The 19,052-nt window shown below is 35.6% G+C and overlaps 1 protein-coding gene across 1 annotated transcript; it reads right to left on the reverse strand.

Annotated features, from left to right (window-relative positions):
• Positions 1 to 633: 633 nt before the first annotated feature.
• Positions 634 to 18,161, reverse strand: LOC136039376 (N(6)-adenine-specific methyltransferase METTL4-like). The gene is made up of 4 exons (XM_065723051.1): positions 17,528 to 18,161; positions 14,469 to 14,643; positions 5,582 to 5,750; positions 634 to 798 (listed from the first exon to the last, which is right to left on the reverse strand). Exons 1-4 carry the CDS (start codon positions 18,106 to 18,108, stop codon positions 653 to 655), a joined length of 1,071 nt encoding a protein of 356 aa, XP_065579123.1. The 5' UTR covers positions 18,109 to 18,161; the 3' UTR covers positions 634 to 652.
• Positions 18,162 to 19,052: the final 891 nt, after the last annotated feature.

Genomic DNA, 19,052 nt, shown 5'->3' on the forward strand with positions numbered 1-19,052 from the left:
AGCAGTCTTAATAGTCATCCCAATAGCGTGCAGTATCCCTTTCTTTGTCGCAAGGAAGTGCTGAACCTATTCGAAGCTTGAGGGATTGGAAACAAATGACAAAGGCGTTCTACAGCTCAGTAAAAATGTGAGACATATATAATAATATAATTAATATTCATTAAGCATAGAAAAGATTCATTCTATTATACTTATCCATAAAACTGTGCAATAACATTTCGAAAAGTATTGATCTACCGAGTCTTCATGGCTTGGAGGTAGTCTACCATTTTCCCCTTTCTTTAAGAGAAGATATTTTTTTTTAAGAGAATGAATGAACTCTTTAGTAGCTACTAAATTACAAAAACTATGCATGCACACAACCGCCCAGGGAAGGCTCAAGTTGGACGGCTGCAATTCTCTGATTCTCAACCTATTAAAAAGCTACAAAAGCTTTAGAAGCTTTTTTGCTTTCTTAAATGAGTTTGGGTACTAAAGGTTTTGGAAATTCACAGTAAAATATAAACAAGAAATCCCAATTCTAAAGCAGACTATAAGATCCTTTTGGTTTCGAAATTATACATAAACACAGACTCCCCACATCCAGGTATTGACACCTTCCTGCTCAAAAGAACTCCTAGACTTGTACAACAATTCTTTTAAGAGAACAATTTTATTTATTTTCTTCTAGTGGTTCATATAAGGCTATGTCTTGTAGTTGGAATGCTTCTAGGCCAATTGAAGTCCAATTTGGAATTAAGGATCGAGAAAACATTTCAAGACAACGCGGTTCATCTTGTATATACGGCTTCAAAACTTCTAAGAAAAAAGAAAATGAATGAAAAAGTGACTCCTGAGACTAGCAAAAGAATACATTGCTGTTGTTTGTACGCACAATTATGATAGGGCACGTCCTTCACACATAGAAGAAATTTTTTTTTTAGTTAAGAGGTAGATATATGGTGACTGGGTAGTTCAACAAATATAATTCCTCAGACAAACACACAATGGTTACATCAGTGGTGAATATTGCTTAACTGGTCCCACAGAGACCACAATATCCTCTTCTTATTTCTTTCTTATTTTTATTATTATTACTAGCTGTTGGGGTGGCGCTTCGCGCCACCCCAACACCTAGTTGGTGGGGCGCTTCGCGCCCCCCAAGCCCCCCCGCGCGCGTAAGTCGTTACGCGCCATATTAGTTACGCGCCATTGTAGTTGTGTCCCTGTGTCCCACCTGTGAATAGAGATAGATATAAATATATGTTTTTAACTATGTAAAACATGCGAATATACAACATTCTTCGCTGTCCCATTGTCTGTGCATATAAATAGATTGTGAGGTTTACTGACTCTTGAACATGCAACATATAATTGTCCATGGGAAAAACAATCCGTATTCAGATCTATACCTCATTATTCTAATGATGCGTCCCTGTGTCCCGGTCGTCATTTATATTCGCTGTGTCCCGGTCGTCATTTGTGTCCCGGTGTCCCAGTTTGTAATTTCTCTTTGAGTGTCCCGGTCGTCATTTATATTCCCTGTGTCCCGGTGTCCCGGTCGTCATTTGTGTCCCGGTGTCCCGGTCTGTAATTTCTATTCGAACAATCCCTGTGTCCCGGTCGTCATTTATATATCCCGCCTGTGCCCCCGGCGTCCCCGTTGTAGTTGTGTCCCTGTGTCCCGGTCGTTATTTATATTCCCTGTGTCCCGGTCGTGATTTGTGTCCGGGTGTCCCAGTCTGTAATTTCTCTTTGAGGTTCCCGGTCGTCACTTAAGCAAAAATGACGACAACTAATTTCATGACGTCAGTCAACACAGAAACATGACGTCACCTGATCCACAGACAGACAGACAGACAACTTATTTTTATATATATAGATTATTCTCTTCGACTTTAGGCTCGCTAAAAACTAAGAGGTCGAGTGATTTGGGCACAAAATCTATTTTGAGAGATAAAAAAATTTCATTCCATAGATTCCCAAATGGATCATAAAACAAAAGAGGTATGCTTGATAGACTTTTTTCGTGCTCTGATTGAGGTAAAGTTTCATTGCAAAAAAAAAAAACATTTTGAGTACCCGTCTAAAAACCCGCAGTTTTTTTTGTTTTTTTTTTAGTAGATTTGTAATACAGATGTCCCAAACAAATTGATTTAAAGTAAAAACCAAAGAGCTAATATAATCAAAGAATGGGCTTTCTACCCTATTCAAAGAAATAGTACGACAATTCGTGTTTCACTTGACTACTAGCTTCTATTCTTTTACATTTTTTTTACGACGATGAGAGGTTCTAATATGGATGAGGGTTAAACGAATTAACCCTTGTTTTGTTCAGTCAAAATAGTCGTCTTGCATAGGAAGCAATTTCAGATTCCGCAATTAGTTTATTTTTTTTAATCCAGGACAACTACAAGACTAAAAGTTGACAGCTAAGAGACTGGCATGCACATCAAACAGCTCGTAGTAACGAACTGTAGTAAGGAGCGACCCGGCTCAATAGTAACCAAAACTCTAAAAAACGGAATTTTTATAACAATAGTTACATCAAAAGAATCGCACTTTAATGCTGATTTTAAATATATATGTTTCATCAAGTTTAGTTTTACCCATCAAAAGTTACGAGCCTGAGAAAATTTGCCTTATTTTAGAAAATAGGGGGATACACCCCTTAAAAGTGATAGAATATTAACAAAATCACATCAACAGATTCAACGTATCAGAGAGTCCTACAACAGAAGTTTCAAGCTCCTATCTACAAAAATGTGGAATTTTGTATTTTTTGCCACAAGTCAGATCACGGATGCATGTTTTTCTTTCCAGGGGTCACCGTATCGAACCAATTGTCCTAGAATGTCGTGAGAGGGCTCAGTCTGACAGAAATTAAATGTTCTAGTGCCTTTTTTAAGCGAACAAAAAGGAGGGCACCTAGGCCCCCTCCCACGCTCATTTTTTCCCAAAGTCACCGGATCTAAATTCTGAAATAGCCATTTTATTCAGCATAGTCGGAAAACCTAATAGCTATGTCTTTGGGGACGACTTACACCCCATAGTCCCCGTGGGAGGGGCTGCAAGTTACTAACTTTGACCAGTGTTTACATATAGTAATGGTTATTGGGAAGTGTATAGACGTTTTCGGGGCGGGTTTTTGGTTGGGGGAGGGGTTGAGGGGAGAGGGTTATGTGGGGGGAACTTTGCATGGAGGAATTTGTCATGGGGGAAGAGAATATCCATGAAGGGGGTGCAAGATTTTCTAGCATAAAAAAAATTGAATATGAAAAAGTTTTTTCAACTGAAAGTAAGGAGCAGCATTAAAACTTGAAACGAACAGAAATTATTACGCATATGAGAGGTTCATCTCATCGTAATACCTCGCTCTTTACGCTAAAGTATTTTTAGTAATTTCAACTATTTATTCTACGGCCTTTGTGATTCAGGGGTCATTCTTAAGGAATTGGGACAAAATTTAAGCTTTAGTGTAAAGAGCGAGGTATTGACAAGGGTGCGAACCCCCTCATACACGTAGTAAAAACATACGAATATAGAAGTTCCTTGCGTAAGTTAATTCGTAAGTTACAAGCCATTTAGCCAAAAATTAAATTAATATGCAAATTTCGTTTCAATTATTCATGTGCGGAGAGCCAAATTCAAAACATGCATTAATTCAAAAACGTTCAGAAATACAAAAAAATATTTTTTTTTAACTGTAAGGAGCGACACTAAAACTTAAAACGAACAGAGATTACTGCGAATATGAAAGGGGTTGTTCCCTCCTCAACGCCCCGCTCTTTACGCTAATGTTTTTACTGTTTTAAAAAGTAGAGTTGAGCGTAAGAGTTACTTTTTTCATTACGAATGACGAAAGATATGTCTGATTTTGGTTATTCAAATCTCGATATAAACAGCTTACATCATCAAGAAAGCGAAATTTAAAGTACCTCATTGGGATGAGACATTTACAAGCCAGTAGCTCTCATTAAGATAAGAACCCCCCCCCCCCACCCCAATGTAATCGAATGCCCAATAATCTTTATTGGCACGTGATGCTTGCCGCAATATCATAGCCGGATGAATAAGCAATTGTTGTTATCTTTTAAACCAAATGATTCAAACGCCTATTTAGACTTATCAGTACGTCAGAAAGCACTATTTGTTTAAAACCAACCATAAATCAATTTATCGGACTACAACATTTTATCTCTAAATATTTGATTTATCTATCTTTCAAGAAGAAACAATACTTCCAAAATGAATCATTTGACAAAACTAAAACTATTCTGTTTTAGAACGAATCTTATGGCAGAAAGGATAGGCGTCAGATCCATCCATGGTTACCGACTTAAACTTCGTATGACTCGTATTTCAGATTTCAGATACGATTTGGGCATTGAGGTCACTTTCACTGATTCCGACTTTTTTGCAATCCTTCTGGACAAATTTGGCACATTTCTTGACAAAGGTGTGAAAACACAGCAATACAATTTCTTGTCAAAATGTTTCTGTAATATGCATATTTTTTAGAAATATTTCAGATACGTTTTATAATATATTTTACTTGTTTATAATACAAACGAGTTCAGAGTTTATGAAACGTTTCAGTTGCATTTTATAATACAAATAAGGATATTCACATTACGGAATCCCTTAACGGGACTCCTGAATTTTCCCCCTCGGCACTGAACTTAAATCCTGCTCTAAAATCAAGAGTTTCAAGCAATACAATCTTTTTTTTTGTCATCAAATTAAATAACACAAAAATAAGCATGTCATCAAATCCTTCATAATAGTAATGAATACTAAGCAAAAAAGACCCTGCCAAGCCCGTAAATAACAATGGACCTCTAAAATAATGGATATCTCTGAGTAATACTTATGCTAAATTAGAAGAATCAAATTTTAAGCTAATCCACAGAATTTAAACCTGAACTATATATACATGAAAATCTATTAGCATAAAAAACTTGCTAATTTTCAGTGGCGAAATACATCCTTAAAGGTATACAATCTTGATGATTAGATCATCTACTTTAGCATGCCTGGCAAAAAAAAGACATTATGTTCCCAAAATATTTTTTTTTTAAATCAAATTTTTTTATACAAACTAATTAAGATCCCGTGCCTATTTTTAATTGGGACACGTCCAGAGTATCACTTTCTTAACATATCAATACGCTGCTTTGTAAATCTATTCCATTCATCCTCTACAATACTTAATTCTAAACTCTTCAGTTTCATATTCTGACTATTCTTGACAAGTTCTTCACAAATTTTCGTCATAGAATTTATCAATATCATGACTATCCGGATGGTAGTAACCCTTTCTGAATTCGAACTTAAATATACTCTTGGCATTATTAGATGGTAATCTTTAATTTTAAGTAATAACAGCACTCCTATATACCCTCAGGTCCTGAACCGATCATGTCAGTCTTCGATTTACAATAACGTAATCACTAAGGTTGGCTGTCTTGCCAACATGAAAGATTTTATGGACGATTTTATGACCAAATACCGCAATGGCTATAACTAGATTTCTTTGGCTAAAGCTTAGTAGCAGTATATTACCAATGCTATTTCCTTTCTCCACACAGAATTGACTTACCATCTAGCGGGGGCTTGAAGGAATGAATAGCTGCAGGAATGCTTACTATAATCCTGTGTGATGGTACTGGTTTGTAATTAACACAGTTTTTATTTCTACCCAATAGCAGAATCTCAAATGGCTTCTTATTTTTTCCTATGGGCGTTGTTAATTCTCCTGACGTTGTCACCTATAAATAGAAATTACGGGTTTTACTGGCTTTTTCAAATGTGTAGCAATATACACGCTAGCATCAAAAATTACTGCGCAGCCCACGTTAATCGATCATAAACACGAGTTAACTTTTTTTTTTTCATTTTGGTTTTAATGATTTTTTTTCTTGTGTTTGTTAAGCTTTATCAAAAATAGATCCATGTGACTGGTTGGATCTAAATCTCATGTTCGCTTATACACCCACAATAATTGATGACAAAACTTAAATTGTATGATATTTACAGTAGGCCAGTAGCTGCTTTCACATTGCTGTAATATTATTTGTATCTTATTTTAGGTCTAGCCTAAATGTTCTACCTGTCTCTCTGCAGGTCTGGTTGGATATAACCAGGCTACAGAAATAAAATATTAAACGAAAATATATCTAAATTAACTACAGTAAACTTAAAAGTCGCGTATCTATTATTGGTGCAAAGTTTCGTCTGGAAATCTACCACAATATTCAAAAATAAAAATCTTTATGAATAGGCTTTTTCTGCCATTCGATTATTAGCTTAACAATGTTGGTTACCATTTTTAATAGGATCAATAGGACAATGATCGGGCGGGAAATTCAAAAAACAAAAGCTTGGAATCAAGGCTTGAAAATTGTCCTGTGGTGGCGCAGTCGGTATGATCTAAACCTGAAATACGGCACTCGGAAATCGAACTCAGCTGTAGCAACAGACTGCAAGGCCGACGCAAGGACCTTAGCTGTCAAGAGGCGTCACTATCCAAAACACGATCGAAGGCCTGAAAATTTCAGGGATTGTTTGTGGGGCCAAGATTGTTTCTCAAGACTGCATGCAATGATTGATGAATTTTTGTCTCTTATTATTATTCATCACATTATTCACATTGCGTGAAATTTATCCACAGGTTTTGTCAAGAAAAATTGGTAGTACTAAATCCTTTAGGATTAGTACTACTTTAGGATATCATGTAACAAGCATGATTGCATAATATGGTGTTTGAATGCTGTGCTTATATTTCTCCAGCAATTTTCTTCAGTATATAATTCGATTTGCTAGAGAAATGTTCTGAGAAAGTTAGCCAACAGTTTTAGCTTAGACGGCGGGAACGTCATTGTTGGAAATTTTTTTCGGTAATAGTTTTTGTCTGAGCAGCGTAAAAAAGCTTAATGGCTCTATTGAATGGAATAACAGGTGAACAGAATAGATTTGCCTTCTGGATAACCCTTCGATAGATCTTCATCCTTAGTATCATATTGACTCTGAAAAAAAACCTGGCTTGTATTCAACAAAGTGCATACTGAAACTTCTTTTTCATTTCGACATAGCAACAGAAAGCAGAAAAGGGATTTCTAAAAGGTAATTAAAATTTAGAATTTGAGACAACAACAAAAATAGAAATTCAAATGTTTTGAATCCTAGTGTACCCGATTATTTGGTTTGGGACGGGGGTCAGTGGCGTGACTCTATAAGCCCAGCCAGAGTCGACCCAGCTCTAAATGGGGACCTGGAGAAATCTGGGGAAGGTAAACAGGAAGGGTGTGCGAAAGCACAGGATGGTTGGTCCCCAGCCCCCCATTGCACTTCCTGGCTGAAGGGCCGAGAAACAGAGATCAGCACCACCGGTAGGGACTGTGAAGTCTAATGCCGTATTCTTTACGTTTACCTTTACCATCAATCACTGACAGCCATCCGGGAAAGAGATGCAAAGAACATTATATGCAATTTGACCAATATAAAACAAATACCAAAAAATAGATCTATTTGATTTCTACCTTTAGTTCACAACGACCTTTAATCAGGGAAGGTTCAGACCAGCATTCCTCTGAACTCGAAAGATAATTTTCACTTTTTCTCGTAAAAACCCTCTTTTCTTTTTAAGAGTGTAAATTTGGGGTATGTATTGTTTGGCACAAAAATGAAAAAGTAAAAGAAAAAAAACTAAAGATAACCTCAATTTACAGAAAAAAAACAGCTAACAGACACTAATGAACTTAAAAACCTATAATGCATAATAATGATGGACTAAAAGAGAAAATGAAAGTGTGATATCTTGTGCATGTCTTTCAATAAACATACTGGTTTTTCTAGGGAATAAAATATTTAAATAGGAGACAGATAATATGTGACAGATAGAATTTAAACAATGTTCAAGCATCCCATGAGTAGGACATTTGTTGGCTAAACTCAAAGAACGTATACGGGATTAAGGAATTAGGCAGATTCTCGAGATTCCTACGGTTGTTCCTATACTTTCGTTTATTTCCCGAAAAAGGAAATAAGCCACGAAATGGAATCATATTTTCAAGTCAATATCGTCACCTCTTCCCTCCTGAGAGAACAAAAATATGTGAAAAGTGCAACATTAGGAAATGTTTGAAACAAGATATGATACCCTTCAGAGTTGAAAAAAAATTTCGTTACACTTTTGTTGTTTCTGAGAAATTTAAAGCACTTACAACTCCCCCCGCTCCCCTCTGAACATTTCGTGGTATCTACAGTTGCCCACTTTGAAAGTTCTTTAGTCAAAGTGTTATTTGACATTTTTTAATTCAACATATGGTGTATCTCTTCTAAAATTTTGGTAGATTTTAACTATCACTGCGTCACACTGTTTTTGAAAGTCCTATCTCTTGAATTCTTTTGCTTATCCTTCACCCAAAAACTGATTACTTTTGCCTTTGTTACTTTCTTTACGTTTGAGTTTTGGCAAACAGAGGTGTTTGCATCTTAAAAAGAGTTTGATACTATAATAGTTCTGACAAACATACAACACTGTAAGAAACGTATACAGAAATGATAAAAGCATTTTGAGCTCAAACTAAGTGAGAATAGCAAAAGGTTGTACAAATGTAATTGTATTTGTGATTGCAAGCGACATAATTTGCAATAGATGTCTAGAAGAAAACCTGAGAAGCAGCTTTACTTGACAATATACATCCAGGGTCATCACCAGCATCAACAAAAAATCACATAAAATAGGAAAATAGGTATTATATTTGAAACATCAAATACAAAAAAAAAAGAATTTACAAGAATAAAAAAAGAATAAAAAGAAAAAAATAAAAAGAAAAGAATAAAAAAGAATTTACACAAAAAAAAGAAATACAAAAAAAAATTGATATTGAAACATCAAATACGAAAAAAAGAACTCGAAGAATACAGTTGAAATACAAGACTCACAACTACAAAACATGTGTCAATCCTCGGTCCTTTTTAGTGTCATGTTGCTACACAGCACGCTGCCGAGGAACTCTACGCTTCCTTCAAAGAAAACCACAAAAAATCACAAGGGTTAATAAATCACTTAAATATTTTCACTGTTACAGACAAGATTGCTTAATTTGGTTGCAAGTCAAAAGGGGTGGCAATCTCGTGCAGATCTATTTGGAGGGTTTACTTGAGAAAAGTATATGTGGTCAGACCCGTCAATCAAATTCTTAAAAAAAGGCTCAAGAAATATATCAGATTCTAGCACCGGAGCCAGGTAAGGGGGGGACTAGCAACATGGATTAAATATTAATGATTGATTCGGAGCCGCAGCTGTATAGCAAGAACATATTTAATTATAATTAATCAAAAGCCAATCATCAAACTTTAGGCCACACTGTAGTCTAACGTGGTGTTACTGGAGCATTACTACCCTAAAATAACTTTATATTCGTTAGATGGACTTGGCCTATTTTAAAGCTGTGTTTGTGGCCCAAAGATATTCTAAGTGCTTCCATTCCTTCCCAGGAACATTCCAGAAGTAGTTTTGTTTGTTTTATGCAAGATAAAACAGTGTTTAAATCAATTACTTGAAGACAAGCTTAAGGCTAAAACTCTTATACAATATAAATAGCTATTCGACTGGATAACCCACAAAGCAAAGCAATTCAGATAATAGATCTACATGTTAAGTCCTTATTTCCGGTTTATCAACCCAGGAACATCAACTTGTCAAGTCATTTATGACTAAACAAGTCATACTCCAAATCTAAATTGTCCAGTTTGCTATAGCTTTGAAGCTGCATCATCCTTTCTGTGTGACTTAAAGCAAAAACAATTGTCAGCCACTTTCTCCTTGCCTTCCTTGGTGGCCAATATGTCACTACAGCTATAGTGTTTTCCCAAGTTAGTCTTTTAATGTTAAAGTCTTCCGTTGCCGTTAGCTGAAAATACAGCAATTGAAATTGAAACATATCTATTATTCCAAATGAAATAAAAGCGATTTATGAAATTAGAACATCCAAACAAACTACTTTCTTATCTGTTTTCACAGTCTGAAAACAGTCTGAAAGTTCTGTGTGTTGTCATTTATTCTTGTCAACCTCTTTCTATAAACTGCTTGTTTCTACATTCTCCTTCATTTGCAGTTGAGAAAGCTACTACATTCTTCTCCCTTTTTTACTTAGAAATTTCAGTACTTTCTGTTTCTTTTGATTCACCTTCTTCGATTTATCATGTTGCACAGCATCACTGCAGCTTCTAAGCTTATTCATTTAATTTTTACTTTGATTAAGGTCGGCAACGGTAAAAGACGAAAATTTGAATCTTTCTCACAATAATGGGAATGTGAATGGGTAAGAAACAATCTTCCAAAGTTTTTAAAATCTCTACCAATTTTCCAGGAAACTTTCTAATTATTTTTTTCTCAACAACTAAATACTATATATATATAAAAAAAAAAAACAGCTGTCCTAGCCACGAAAGAATACCTAGGAGCTGCTGTAATGACAGGCTTGTGTAGAGCACAGAATTCGAAATCCAAAGATCTGTATTCAGGAAACAATCATGGAAAAAAACTAATATTAAAATCCTAAATTCCAATTCTTGGGCTTTTCCAAATTATTTTCTTTTGTTGATGTGCTTTTCTGAAATTGTATATGCATATGACACTTGGACCTGGAAATAAACCATGACTAGTGATCTCTTCGACTAATAGGTAGGTGGAAAGGAGGATTTTGAAGGGTTTTGACACTAACCCATCCACCAAACACGGATGTTGCACCTCAATCAAATTCGATAAAAGGTACTAAATTAGTTGTGCTTCCGGTATCCGAATCAAATTTAATATTTTGAAGAGGGAGAACAAGGATTCCAAAATTCTTGTCATCAAGACATCTATCAGAAGGGGTTATAGGACAAAAATTGGTTAAATGTAAGAGCTAGTGTTCTAGTTATGCCCCTTAAGGATCCTGATCTAATTGAACCTCTGCAGGGAAGGCTAAAACACTATCATCAAGACATCTACCAAAGGCAACTTTTGGATTTCAACAAAACTTGAATACAAGTAAGAGCAAGTTCCTAATTGTACCTGCTAGTGTTTGAAAACAATGAGACCTCTGCATGGAGAAGAAAAAAAGCGTTTCTAAATTTGTTGCCATGACGAGACCTATCAGAAAATGTTGTCACATCTCCAAAAAATTTGTTAGGAAGCAAGAGCTAATGCTATAGTTATGCTACGAGGATCCAGATCCAGTCCTCCGTTTATGGGGGGGGGGGAGTATTCTTAAATTCATACCATCAGGAGCAATTGGACCTCTCTCAAACTTTTTGATAAATAGTAGTAGTCTCTAATTTGAGCCTTTTGGGTAGACTGCCCAGATACTTTCCATGTTGTTTAAGGGGAGGGGGGAGACGTCCCAGAATTAACGTCATCAGGATATGGTCTTGGTCATTGTTCTTGGGTATCTGTGTCAAACCTGACCTTTGTTTTCTGAGTCTGGTCAGGCTTTGAAGGGAAGAAAAGAGGAGTGATTCCTATGTTCTGGTCGTAAGTAATGTCTGAGTGCAAGCTTTTAAAGTTTAAAAAGCTTAACATAAAATGAAAGTTTGAAATACCATTCATTATAGTATTTTTTATTCAACTAATCCTTTAACCATTATTTGGAAAGTCATTCCATTACTTTACATCACTTAGTCATTGCATTATTTCTTTTAGTTTAAGTTTTTATGGCACTTGGTATTAACCACGTGACATACAGCAATCGCAAATTCTGTCAGTCTTTCTGTCTGTCGGTCTGTCTGTCTGTCGGTCCCGGTTTTGCTAGTTTAGGCACTTCCAGGTACGCTAGGACGATGAAATTTGGCAGGCGCATCAGGGACCTGAGCAGATTAAATTAGAAATAGTTGTTTTACCGATTTGACCATCTGGGGGGGGGGAGTGGGAGGCCTGTGAATTCAAAAAAAATATAGAAAAATAGAAGTATTTTTAACTTACGAACGGTTGATCAGATCTTGATGAAATTTGATGTTTGGAAGGATATCGTGTCTCAGAGCTTTAATTTTAAATACCGACCGGATCTAGTGACATTGGGGGGGGGAGTTGGGAGAGGGAAACCTAAAATCTTGGAAAACACTTAGATTGGAGGGATCGGGATAAAACTTGGTGGAAAAAATAAGCACAAGTCCTAGATACATGATTGACATAACTGGAATGGATCTGCTTTCTTTGGGGTAGTTGGGGGGGGGGGTTAATTCTAAAAAATTTGAAAAAATGAGGTATTTTTAACTTACGAATGGGTGATCGGATCTCAATTAAATTTGATATTTATAAGGATATCGTGTCTCAGAGCTCTTATTTTAAATCCCGACCGAATCTGGTGACATTGGGGGGGGGGGAGAGGGAAACCTGAAATATTGGAAAACACTTAGATTTGAGGGATCAGGATGAAACTTGTTGGGAAAAATAAGCACAAGTCCTAGATACATGATTGACATAACCGGAACGGATCCGCTCTCTTTGAGGTAGTTGGGGGTGGGGGGTTAATTCTGAAAAATTAGAAAAAATGAGGTATTTTTAACTTAGGAAGGAGTGATCGGATCTTCATGAAACTTCATATTTATAAGAACCTCGTAACTCAGATCTCTTATTTTAAATCTCAACCGGATCCAGCTTCATTGGGGGGGACAGTTGGAGGGGACCGGAAATCTTAGCAAATACTTAAAGCAGAGAGATCAGGATGAAACTGGATGGGAAGAATAAAAACCTGTCTAAGATACGTGACCGACATAACCGGACCGGATCTGCTCTCTTTGGTGGAGTTAGGGGGGGGGGGTATTTTGAAAATTGAGGTATTTGTAACTTAAGAAAGGGTCACCAGATCTTAATGAAATTTGATATTTAGAAGGATCTTGTGCTTTAAAGCTCTAATTTTAAATTTTGACTAGATCCTGTGACATTGGGGGGGGGGAGTTGGAGGGAGAAACCGGAATTCCTGGAAAACGTGAAAATTGGGGTGTTTTTATCTTACAAATAGGTGATTGGATCTTAATGAAATTTGATATTTAGAAGGAATTCATGTCTCAGATATCTTATTTCAAATCCCAACCAGATCTTTTGACATTGGGGGGAGTTGGAGGGGGAAGTCTTGGAAAACACTTGGAGTGGAGGAATCGGGATGAAGCTTGGTGGATAGAATAAACAAATGTCCTTGATACGTGATTGACGTAACCATACTGGATTCGCTCTCTTCGGGGGAGTTGGGGGAGGGGTTCAGTGATTTAACGAGTTTGGTGCTTCTGGATGTGCTAGGACGGTGAAAATTGGTAGGCGTGTCAGGGAGCTGCAAAAATTGACTTGATAAAGTCGTTTTCCCAGATTCGACCATCTGGGGGGCTGAAGGGAGAGGGAAAATTAGAAAGAAATAGGTATTTATAACTTACGAGTGGGTAATTGGATCTCAATGAATTTTGATATTTAGAAGGACATTGTGACTCAGAGCTCTTATTTTAAATCCTGACCAGCATTAAGCCTCTGATTTTCCTTTTAAATCAATCTATTGATTCTTAGAATTTTGTTAGAGCTCATACCATATGAGCTCTTGACTCTTAGCTCTTCTTGCCTCGTCACGAGTGCCATATGAGCTCTTAGCTCTTGTTTTATGTTGTCCTGTGGACTTTTACCTGTAAAATGTATTAGTTTATTCTGGAATAAAGACCGTCGATCAGAGGTCTCGACCAAAATATTCAATCCCTTCTTTACATTTTTTTTTACAGTAAAAACTATGTTGTGCCTATTCAAGGTTTGAGCCAGATAGTTTCTCTGTTGGGAATGGGAGTGACCTTAATGCATCTACCAGTACAGGTTGACAATTCAAAAAGACAACTAGTGGATATTGAGAACTATTTTTCATATTATACCTGGTCAAGATCTAAACTAGATTTAATCTCTATAGAGGTGGAAAGAGGGGATTCTAGGTCATCATCAAGCCATCTGCCAGAACAAGAAGTTATATATCAACCAAACTGAATCAGAGGTAATGATTAATGTTATAGTCATGTTTTTTTTACACTATAGGGTTTATCCAGTCTCTCTGACTGACAAGGATGATAGACCCTAATTTCCAGTCATCAAAACACCTCCTGGGAGCAGTGATTGGGTATGAATCAGGCTTATTCAGAAGTAAAAGATAGTATTCTAATTATGCATTTTGGAAGTTTACCTGGAGTATTTAGAGGCTTTTCGTTGTTATTTTTCTTTAACTAGGCTTTGCTCAGCTGTGTTGGCCTCAGGTGGCTTGAACTGCAATAAGTTATCTAAGATAGCATTAATATTAAATACAATTCTCAGGATGCCTTTCTAGTTCAAAACAGAATTAAGACATAAGAATTGAGCAACAAAACAGACAGACAATCAAAAGGTAATTTGCCAAAAAAGGAGAAAACAGTCAAGGCAAAGGGCAACATACTAACCCTGGTCTCAACTTCCTTAAAGCTATTGAAAAACAACCAAATACCTTGATCCAATACCATGTTGCAACAAGTTCAACATTCCAACATTCAAAAAACTTTTGAAGTGCAAAACTTCTAAAAGCAGCTTTATTTGTGCACCAAAGAGCAACAAGTCCATTTTCTGATAGAAGATCTTTTACTGGAAGCTTTTGGATTTCATGAATCTCCATCAAGTCATACCTAGAAAAATAAATGAGCTAGCAAAATCAACTAAGCAATAACAATAAATATTTAGCAGTATTGCATAAAAGCAAGTATGAGTAGAGGTATTGTTTTGCTAAATTGCTTGAAAGGGGCATTGAAGGTCTGTAGATGCACTTGTGCAATCTTACATACAATAAACAACTGCAGCTTCTTTTTTTTTATTTCTATTTTATGAGGAAAACGATTTTCTTTGGCCATACTGTTGGCTTGGCTGACCAGCTATGACAAAATATTAATAGGAGAGATTTTGTCCCTTAAGATAGATCCAAAGGACCCTAGCCTCCAGAAAATGTTGGCAAAAATTCGCTTTTTGTGATTTCAACCCCCCAGAGAATTTTGAGGTATACCCTCAGACTTAGACCAGCATGTACCCATGATGAAGCACATTTCACTTGTCATGATTTAAACCCCCAGAGAATTTTTAGATACACCCTCAGACTTTGACCAGCATGTACCTATGTTGAAGCACATTTTTGCCATAAAAGCAACTGCAGATTGCAAACACAAAAAAGGTGTAAACAGCTACATAGTTTGTGATACTTCCTTTAGTTAACTTTTGCTAACTTTATAATCTGAAATAACTGGGACTTGATGGGTTTTTCTTCATAACAACATGAAAAGAAAAAAAATATAGGAAATCTTATCCTACAGCTGGAAATGACATAAAACTATTCACACTTGTAAGGCTTGTAGGAGAAGCAACACATGGAGAAATATGGCTTACCTTGGAGAAAAGTCTTCATAGATTTTTAAAAAATTATGATTTTTTGAGATCACCAAAGCTCTGGAAATTTCTCAGATACTATTGTGTTCCTTATGAGCTTATCCAAATTACCTAAGCTTTATACATAGACATCAAGACCTCCATCAAAACCACTGATGGTAGATGCTAATTCAATTGCATTATAACAAAGATAAAATGACATTGCATGTTACCACTGCTGCTTTTTATCTACATAATGGACTACATTCTCTGTACTTGCAGTGACCAAATCTAGCTAGAGAACAAGAGCCTCAAAGATCTAGATTTGCCCATGATATTAGTCTTCTAAATCTCTGCAAGCTAAAGCTTAAGCAATGCCTCAACCAAGCTCAAAGATGCTGCCAAATCTAAAAGTACTCTCTGCAACTAAAGCTGAGACTCTTCAACATCAACATGCTCTTCATAATTGCAATGGCCCAGAAACATATAACTTCAATCAATAGCTAGAAAGGAAACTCCTAGGGTTCAAAAACATACTGCTTGAGACAGATCCATAACATTTATTGGATGCCAAAAATCAAAACGGTGATATGGGCCAGCAGCAAAACAAGCCTTGGGCTCTAATAACAAAAACAATGAAGGACAGGAAGTGGAGGTATCTTGGAAATGGAATTTGTATGTATAAAACCCAGGTTCTCAAGATCATTCTTTAGTGGTAGCCATGGACTCCAGAAAACAGGTTATCCCCAAAATATACTAAGATGCAGCTACCAAAAAGATTTACAAAATTCTAACTTATTTGTTTAAAATAATTTGGAAGATATCTGAGCAGAAGCATTGACAACAGTTGACTGGACAACTCTCCTTGAACACTCTCAGTACCAATAACAGGCCAGAGTGTATATTTAGGAGCAGTCCAGTACATAAGGAAACATGTTAAGAAAACAATTCTTAGTTCATAATATGCATAATAATCCTAGTTAACATATTTTGCATAGGGAGAGCCTTTATCTTCACTACTTTTACTGTTGTATGAATTTTTCTAACAAAATTTTGAAAAATGGACATGAATTTGACTGCATTCTCTGTTTTCAAATAATCTAAATTTATAGTTAGACACCATCTATGCCACCTACTAAAACATATTAATAGACAAATACTGATTTAGGTTAAGTATGGTTATGTTAAGTTAGATTGTACTTGGATGTTTGTTTATAAAGGATTTTCAAAGAATACATGCAAATATTAAAAAATGTAGTAAAAAAACTGGAAATACAAGGAAAGAAGTGAAGATAAAGGTTCTCTACCTGCAAAATATGTTAACTAGGATGATTCTGCATAGGCTTTTATAAAGTGGGAATTCTTTTCTTAATATGTTTCCTTATGTACTGGACTGCTCATAGATTTACACCCAGACCAGAATTGAGCAAGGTTATGAGGCTCAAATGCTTCTATTTTACAAGTCTTTTTCTAAAGTTTCACTATCATAATACAAAGTTTGCACAAATTCATCAAACATTAATGCCTTTAGAGGAAGAAAAGATCAGAAAACAAGGTAAATGTTTAGTTTTGTTCTAGTTTAGAGCACTTAGAAATGTTAATTCTAGGAGTGTATCTATTTCTGGTTGATCCTCCTCAATGGGGCAAACTAAAAATGTGTAAAGAGGACTTGTTTATAGGTATCATTATCTATAGAGCAAAGCATATTAGTCCATGAGCTCTGCAGGCAGTGGGGCAAGATCTGTATTCTATGTTTATTTAATAAACCTTGTTTGAGGTTTTTTTTTAGTTTTATTACTCTTTGCTGAATAAATATAGAATACAGACCTTGCTTTACTGCCTGCAGGGCTTATGGGCTAATATGCTTCACTCTATATGTAATATTACCTATAAGCAAGTCCACTTTACAAATTTTTAGTCTTGTTGCAGATGGATCTTAGAAAGCTAAAAAATGGATGCACTTCTCTAATAATGACTAAGAAACAATATGCAATCATCAGAATATTGTTATATGCAGTAATACACACTTTAGAGCACTTGGAACAAAACTAAACATTTACCTAAACAATCTAAGGGTATTATTCACCTAAATCAGCTATTTTTTCCAGATAGCAAAATCCCTCTAGGCTATCTGAAACTTTATTGATAGGAGCTTACCCATGACTTTCATTCCTCTTCCTCTTTCTGGATACCATTTTATTAACCCATGGAGGATCTATCACAATCAAGTTGAATTTATCATTAAATTCAGAAACATCAATGGACAAGATATTACAAACAACAGCACTAGCATTTGGAAAGAAAAGGTAGTTTGTTCCATTTAGACTTAAAATTTTCTGATCTGTTGAACTGAATTTTCCATAGGGAAGAGCTTTTTTGTTGCTCAAAAAGCACTTCACAAATTCTCTTGCTTTCTTATTGTTCTCATGATAGTCACAAGAGTTTGAAGAATCTCTTAAATATCCAGCTTCTTTAGCTGACCTTACTATCTCACTCACATGTTCTATTATTTCTAGTTCATCCTTTGGTAAATTTTTCATAGGCCTACCCATGTCCTTTTCTTTATTGAACCAATTTTTAGCGATTTTTTGCGCCTGCAAATCAAATAAAAATGGACAATCTATTTCAAAAAGGTCTTTGCACAGAATCATTTTAGGGATCCCTGCTTTATTATTCGAGGACGACCATCTTCTATGACAAAGGAAATATCCAATTTCTTTTTCGATTAATACTGTCATCAAAACAGGCACAAATTTCGTATGTTCTTATTTCAAATTTTGGCATGAAACAGTCAGCGTAGCCATAAAAATAATTACTCCGATTCTACGATCATTAAAGGGTGACCATCTTACATCATCTGACAAAAAACTGATTTTGACAAAAATCCAAGGACTCTGATCTTACTTTTTAGGCTGTTTTGTGGAATTTTTTATTCTACTCTTATAAATAATCTAAGGACTTCAATGATATTACTATCATTAAGTTCTCCCTCCAATGTTCTATTTGGCATTGAGCTGCAATATCTTAGCACTTTGGCAAAGAGAAAAAGGAAAATATATGAGCTGTAAAATCATAGCAATTTGATAAAGCAAAAAATAATAATCTGAGCTGAAAGAAGTGAGATTAGATGTAAATGCAAGGTCTAAGTACTTTGATATGTAAAAAGCAAACTTGTTGCAAATTGTTGGGACTGGCAGAAAATATAAATATTTTCGCTAAATTATTTGCTAGCACTATTAAAGCAGACTCGGTCACTCATTTATCAGCAGGTGAGATAATTGTAATTTTTTCTTCATACTTTTCTTGGGCCTATTACATAGTTCATACTATGGTTTTCCTACATTACAAAAGGCTTTTGTAATATAGGTTTCCCATTAATATAGATTTTTTTCAAAGAAAATTAAAAACAATTAGGCTTAAAATAAGTCCAATATGTGCCATGATTTGGTCTGTACTAGGTTTTATCTATCTTTACAGCCATGATACCGATGAAAATTACATAATGTCAATTTTTAATAAACTATGCCTATCCTTTATATACAATCTAATAATATAGCATTTACTTTTTTACAATTTCCTTCAAAGCAAACCATTAAACAGCTCTCTAGAATGTTACAGTGCAAAACTATCTAGAAAGGAGGAAAAGGATGCTATCAAAATGTCATAATAATGAACGATTTCT

The sequence above is a fragment of the Artemia franciscana genome, chromosome 19 (genome assembly GCF_032884065.1).
Source record: "Artemia franciscana chromosome 19, ASM3288406v1, whole genome shotgun sequence".
Classification (NCBI taxonomy): domain Eukaryota; kingdom Metazoa; phylum Arthropoda; class Branchiopoda; order Anostraca; family Artemiidae; genus Artemia; species Artemia franciscana.